This window comes from Gnatocerus cornutus, chromosome 4 (genome assembly GCF_029298725.1).
Source record: "Gnatocerus cornutus isolate USDA-ARS CGAHR chromosome 4, icGnaCorn1.1, whole genome shotgun sequence".
NCBI classification, from domain to species: domain Eukaryota; kingdom Metazoa; phylum Arthropoda; class Insecta; order Coleoptera; family Tenebrionidae; genus Gnatocerus; species Gnatocerus cornutus.
In genome coordinates, this window is record NC_142236.1 from 791,286 (window position 1) to 798,006 (window position 6,721).

Below are 6,721 nucleotides of genomic sequence, written 5' to 3' on the forward strand. Positions count from 1 at the left end.
GAGATAAAAGAATTTGTTTTGAATTTTTGGTTCAGAATTGTTGCCTTTTTTCTCTAGGTCACGAGTTCTGGAACAGTCTGTATACGTTTACAACAGTTGAAGAGAGTTGGTAGCACGTTTTTTGAGTTTGACCAATTGTCAAAAAAAGTCTGAATATTTAGTCCTCTCTCTAAATCATTATTATCGGAGCCCTATAAAAGAAGACAATTCTGGAAGGTAAAATAGACAACCAGTTAATCTCTCAGGTTCTCCAGGTCCTCTAAAAGTCAACCCCAATCAGGGATTTTCCTTTTAAAAATCGTCAGATCCATTATTTCCAGGATCTGTATCCTCAAAGCTTTTGGGATCCTTCCCCCTTTTTTAGACTTTCCAAATATTTAGTGGAATACTTTGCGAGACCCTAGGATTTTTCAGGACTCTTTGCTCTAAATAAAAAATTCTTCCCCATTTTTGATTTTTGCAACGTCCCCAAATTTCCCTCCGACGAAATAAAAAAATCCTTCAACTGCATTCGAACCGGCAAGGTCGTCTAAATAAATCATTAAACGGTAATTCCAGCCACAGACACACGAGAAAATGTATTATGCAACAACTCGTTTAACATTTTCATGATTAAAGATGAATCCGAATAGAAAGAAACCTTGAAAAACATCGTTGTGACACAAGAGAGAACATCTTCATTCTGGTCGCAGATCGTGAAGCAGCATGAAGTCTTTCTCAGTGCTTCTGGTCGTTGCAGTTTTAATCGTACAAGGTAAAATGTTTTTATACTGCGCGTTTAAATTTTCATCCGAATTCTAGTCACGCTTCTCATATTCTCTTGTGAAACAATTATAAGGGATTTATACAAAAAAGTCGTTATTACACACCTCTTGCAATTTTTTGTTTGTTGGAACTATCAAAAAGGCAGAGGTACCAACGAATTTTAAATTCCATGACCCCCTCATTAAAATTAATGTTTGGTTTGTCACTGACATTTGGAATTCTTGGTGAAGAAGCAGCATTTTAAAATTGAAAACACGCTCCCAGAATTCAGCATGTGAGCGTAATGTCAAGGCGAACCAATTAAAAGATCCCGACTCTCCAACCATTTTAATTAAATTATGCAGAGAGGTGCTAAAAATTTTCAATTATTACCCAAACTTCCTGCGAGTGAAAGTGATTATGCGCGCTCCCAAAACAACAATGTCGCAACTCACTTATTTGTTCAATTCGATTATTGTTTCCAGGTTTTGGAGTTGATTTGTACCGACGACGAGAAAGTCGCCAGAGTCCCGGAAGTTGTCCCGAACCCAACGGCCGCTATCCTACAGGAACGTGCGATGGCTACATTGAATGTAAAGACGGCGTCCCTGAAGAGAAACTCTGTCCGGACGGATTACTGTTTAATCCAGCGACTGGCCCTCAGGCGTTCCCGTGCCAGTATCCCCTAGACGTTGATTGCACGGGACGGGAACAGACTCGTAAGTTATAATGGTGGATGCGCCGGTTTCACCTTTTCTTTTTTTTTTCATTAGAACCGCCGCAAGCCACCGACGAGTGCCCCCACCAATTCGGTTACTACCGCATGGGCGACGCCACTAACTGCGGCCAATTCAAAAACTGCGCTTCTGGACGCGGTTTCATCTTTGATTGTCCAGAAGGTCTCGCTTACAACGAAGCGACGTACCGATGCGACTGGCCTGATCAAGTGCCGAGTTGTGATGCTGAAGGGTTTCTTGGATTCACGTGTCCACCAGATGCTCGAGCTTTTGGGTTGGGACAAGAAGAGTTTAGATTCTTTCGCTCGCCTAACGATTGCCAGAGATATTTCGTTTGTGTGGAGAATAGGCCGAGGTTGTACAATTGCGGCGAAGGGAAGGCCTTCAATGATGTCACTAATACTTGCGATGGGGTCGAAAATGTCACGGGGTGCGCCTCGGCGCAGTTTAGCAACGATATCGGGAGAGGGGTCCCGCAGGATCAGCGCAATGCCTACAGGAATTACAGGATCTGATTCGGGGGATGAAATAAAAGTTAAGACGTACACTGGCGATTTTATTTCTCTAAAGTTTTTTATATGTTGGTAGCTCTAAGTTTGCTGTTTCTTCACTTTTTATCTTATCCTTGTCCCTTACACCTTATAAAAACCACAAAAATAGAAACAAAATAGTAAAAAAGGTAAGTAAACACCGAGGGGTGGGAAATCAAAGTATCAGTCTTAAGAAATCAGGGGAAATCGTTCGAAAATCAATAAGAAATCACTAGAAAATGAGGGGAAATCATTAGGACATCAGGGGCGATCGATAGGAAATTTAGGAAAATCAGACGAAATCACAAGTAAATAGGGGGAGGTTGGACAAAATCACAAAAATATTAGAGGAAGTTAGACGAAATCACAAGTAAATAAGGGGAGGTTGGACAAAATCACAAAGAAATTAGAGGAAGTTAGACGAAATTACAAGAAAATAAAGAGAGATTGGAAGAAATGACAATGAGATCAGGAAAAGTTTTACGAAATCACAAGGAAATGAGAAGTTGGACGAAATTACACGGAAATCAGGGGAATTTAGACAAAATCACTAACAAATAAGGAGAGGTTGGACGAAATCACAATGAAATCTGGGGAAATTTTACGAAATCACAAGTAAATAAGGGGAAGTTGGACGAAATCATGCGGAAATCAGGAGATTTTAGAAAAAATCTGAAAAAAATCAAGGGAAGTTAGACGAGATAACAAGAAACTAAGGGGAGGTTGGACGAAATTACAAGGAAATTAGGGGAATTTAGACAAAATCACAAGAAAATCAAGGGAAGTTAGATGAGATCACAAGAAAATTAGGGGAATTTAGCATAGACAAAATCACAAGGAAATAAGGAGAAGTTGGATGAAATCACAAGGAAATAAGGAGAGGTTGGACCAAATCACAAGGAAATTAGGGGAAGTGAGACGAAATCACCAGGAAATAAGGAGAAGTTCGACAAAATCACAAGGAATTCATTTGGAAATTAGGGGAAGTCAAATGTACGCCATTTTTGAGGAGTAATAACCCCTGGGCAAACACACTTACAGTCGGTTTACACAATAATTTAATTGAAATTAAGTTAATTTTGCAACTAATTTGACGATTGCTGGCATTTAATTGTCGGAAAAACGATCACATGTCACTTTAACATGATGTTAAGTATTTAGTCGAAATAAAAGATTTAATTTCGCTTCTGTAAACCGGCCCTTAATGTCACTAGTTACTTTTGATTGGTCAAGTTTTTTTTAACAAACAATGTATTTGATATTTGGATTACTGCAAAATCAAAACAATTTTAAAGAAATCTCGTAAAAATTAATTGGTATTTATTATTGATTGGTTAAAAATCGAAGGAACGCAGTGCTACCAACATGGTGTAAAAAATTAAGGCCTCCTAATTATCGTTGTTTTTTTACCGATCCAATTTCAAGTTAGCAAAAATTTTTAATTAGATTTTTATCATCTGTGAATTTAATTAAATATAGTTAATTTTTTATTGATAATAATCGAATTTGGGCAAATGAGAATTGGAAACCGCGCGAATTATAAATTCCACCGATTGCCGGACCTTTAAAATTTTCCGATTGAATAAAAACTGTCGATTTTCCTCTTAATAATCTTTTTGCCGCCCAGCGGCGTCTTTCCGGTGGCCCTCCCTCCCCACGGTCGCGATTCGAACCTGGCGCCAAATGGCAGATGTGTCCGGGAGCTCCAATCGAGGGGGCCACGCGCAAGTCTGCGATAACCGCCCTTCGCACGGCCTCAGTCCTAGTCGAGCCAAGGCGGTGCCCCACATAACCACATCACAAAACATTTCGTTGCCAGGTGTACACGTTTTCTAAACTAAATAAACTGTGTCTTCCATAGTGCACTGTTCACCTCCAACGATGGAAACCTATGAAACCTGGAGGAGTTACGCAACCATCTGCAGATTGTGTCTGCAGAAGGACGGATACATGTTGGGCATCTTCAACCACATCCAGGGCAAGGAAAAGAGTATTTACAAGAAAATCATCGATTGCACAGCACTACAAGTAAGTGTTGACGTTTGGCGACGCGTGGGTTAGGTTATGTCGCGGAAAATGCGGAAAAGACGCGAGTTTTCCCTAGGAAAGTGCACGAGGGGGGAAGTACACCCCTCGGGAAACACATCGAACGGCTTTCCATTGATCGGAGTGTCAAAAATCGACCATTTTTCTGCATTTTTCGAAAATCAGGCAGTGTTGCCACGTTGCCCCAAAGTGAAAGTTTGCATCAATCACACGACTTAGAGCCCCCATAGTTCGAAACATCACCACCTCGCCGTGTCCACTTTCCGGTGAAATCCACCTCTGCCTAATGAGCCCCCCGGGATTCCAAGGTTTTCCATTGTGCTTGGCCCAGTTTGTGACAGATGTGGCAACGGAGCAAATAATCGTTACCGGTTGATACTGCAGCCAATGAAGACCCGCGCGCGTGGAGGCAAATTCAAATATTTTTTTCCTTATAAAGCCTCATTTAATTTTAATTGAGGGCGTGACTCAAAAGTAGTACTGATTCTATTATTTTTTGCAGATTTCCCACGGCGACGGCCTCCCGAACGTGATCTGCCACCGCTGCCTCTACAAAATCGAGTTCTGTCTGGAATTCCGCAAATTGTGCTTCATGTCCGACGCGACTCTCCGCCAGATTAACGCCGCGATGGTCACAGAAAACGGTCTCAGTGAGGCTTGTCCCCCTCAGCTGCCTCTGTTCGAGCAACTGGCGAACGGCACCGAAGAAGACGTGGTGATGGTGGTGGATCCCACGGCTTTGGACTACGAATCGGACTATGAAAGCGAAAACGAACGACCCAGTGATAACGAGAATGTAGAAACGACTGATACCTACGGAGGGAAAAACGTGTCGATGTGCACTTATTGCGACCACGCATTCACTGACAAAACCGTCTGCGTGGAGCACGAGAACACTGCACATAATAACGAAATTCCATACACTTGCAGTTTGTGCGATATGGGGTTTGCTGACCGGTTGCAGTACTCGGCGCATTTGAAGGGGGTGCATCAGAACGACAAGCCCTATAGTTGTCCGCAGTGCGACCGGACGTTCGCCAGGAGGTCAGATCTGAGGAAGCACACAGTCGTACATACTGGGATCAAACCCTACACTTGCATGGTCTGCTCAAAATCTTTCTCAAGGAACACGAATTTATCAAAACACATGAGGATACATTCCGGGCAGAAGCCGTTCGTTTGTCCAAAGTGCCCCAAGACGTTCTTCTCCAAAGGAGACTTGACCAGACATGCCATCATCCATTCGGGACAGAAACCGTTCAGTTGCAACTTCTGTCACTTGAGCTTCGGAAGGAAAGACAAGTTGCTCCGCCACGAAAAGCGGCATTTTCCTCAAGAAAACAGCGAAGATAAGTCCCAGGAGTTGCAAATGATGAGGGAGAACTTAGGGGAGTACTACCCCAAACAGGATGAAACAAGAGACAGTGAAGATAAACAAGAAAGTTGGGCCGACTCGGAGAACATGGTCATCAGCTTAGATCCCTTCAATCACAACAATTTCGACGGCTCGATCAAGACAGAGAACCAATCAGAGACTGACTTGACCGCCGACTTAAGTAAAACATCGGAGACAACCAATGAGAGAGATCTGCCTCAGATACCGGCACATATCACTGGTGATAGTTTCGACGACACGAAGAGGTACTCTTGTGATTCTTGTCCTAAGACTTTTTCGAATCCTGAGAACATGAGGTACCATCATGCTACTCATTCAGGGATTAGACCACACGCTTGCACCATCTGCAAGAAGACTTTTATTAGAAAACGAGAGCTGGATCGGCATTTCGCCACGCACACGGGCATGAAACCGTTCAAGTGCGTCAAATGCAGCAAGAGCTTCGGGAGGAAGGACAAGCTAGTTCGACACATGAGGATCCATGATGTTAATAAAGAGCATTCGTGCATGTTATGTCCGGCTACTTTTAACAGGAGAGACGGTTTATTGCAGCATATTAAGACTCATGTTAAAAACGAACAAAGTAATTAAGTTCAATATTATTTATTTCTCATGTTGTCATCACACATGTTTTATCGATTTTATTATTAGCCTTCTTTTAGATTCATCATATTTGTTTATGTAGATTTAATCGTCTTTGTTACAATTTTAGTGAGACCTATATTTTGCACTGAAATGAATAAACCACTATTTTTGCACGTTGTTTCTCTTTTAATTCGATCCTTACCCAAAACCAGAAAATTTAAACTTCCCGGGGCGAAAGCCCGATTTTCATTGGCCTATTTACTGCGCTTCTATGGTAATTAATCAAAATCACGAACTGTGGTGATGACAGTGTGCTTGAGATGCAACGTCACTTTGCCACAAATTTGAGGTTAAAGTGAGAGGCTATAAAATAAATCGTAATAAAGCCTCCCTCCTAGCTTTATAAATAATTACCCGATAGCACGAATGAGCTAGAATAACCATAACAATAAAAATGATTCAAGAAGGAACAAGACTGGAATTTAGCTCTCCTCCTTAAAATTAGATTATTTTAGATTTCTCCTTTTCATCCCTCAAAGCCTCTTCCAACTCCATAGATTAACAGCAATTGAAAGCGTCCGTGACTTGTATAATCATCCCCTCGAACACAATCACAATTCACGCACGACTCACCCCCAAGCTCCTGACCGACTAAACGCTAAAACATTAATTGCACTGAATTT

General features: G+C 41.7%; 2 protein-coding genes across 2 annotated transcripts; both read left to right on the forward strand.

Moving 5' to 3' along the window:
- The first annotated feature begins 595 nt into the window (after nt 1-595).
- On the forward strand, nt 596-2,026 carry LOC148175715 (protein obstructor-E-like). The gene is made up of 3 exons (XM_088034157.1): nt 596-754; nt 1,230-1,463; nt 1,518-2,026. The coding sequence occupies exons 1-3, from the start codon at nt 706-708 to the stop codon at nt 1,994-1,996; spliced, it is 762 nt and encodes a 253-aa protein (XP_087890283.1). The 5' UTR covers nt 596-705; the 3' UTR covers nt 1,997-2,026.
- A 1,660-nt stretch (nt 2,027-3,686) lies between these two features.
- Nucleotides 3,687-6,215, forward strand: LOC148175716 (uncharacterized). The gene is made up of 2 exons (XM_088034155.1): nt 3,687-4,039; nt 4,560-6,215. Exons 1-2 carry the CDS (start codon nt 3,893-3,895, stop codon nt 6,042-6,044), a joined length of 1,632 nt encoding a protein of 543 aa, XP_087890281.1. The 5' UTR covers nt 3,687-3,892; the 3' UTR covers nt 6,045-6,215.
- The last annotated feature ends 506 nt before the right edge of the window (nt 6,216-6,721 follow it).

Bases quoted from the DNA above. Each gene is read 5' to 3' on its own strand.
- LOC148175716 (XM_088034155.1), top strand. From the start codon at position 3,893: ATGGAAACCTATGAAACCTGGAGGAGTTACGCAACCATCTGCAGATTG. The intron at 4,040-4,559 runs GTAAGTGTTGAC...TATTTTTTGCAG, and splicing joins TCGATTGCACAGCACTACAA to ATTTCCCACGGCGACGGCCT.
- LOC148175715 (XM_088034157.1), top strand. From the start codon at position 706: ATGAAGTCTTTCTCAGTGCTTCTGGTCGTTGCAGTTTTAATCGTACAA. The intron at 755-1,229 runs GTAAAATGTTTT...TATTGTTTCCAG, and splicing joins TGCAGTTTTAATCGTACAAG to GTTTTGGAGTTGATTTGTAC. The intron at 1,464-1,517 runs GTAAGTTATAAT...TTTTTTCATTAG, and splicing joins CACGGGACGGGAACAGACTC to AACCGCCGCAAGCCACCGAC.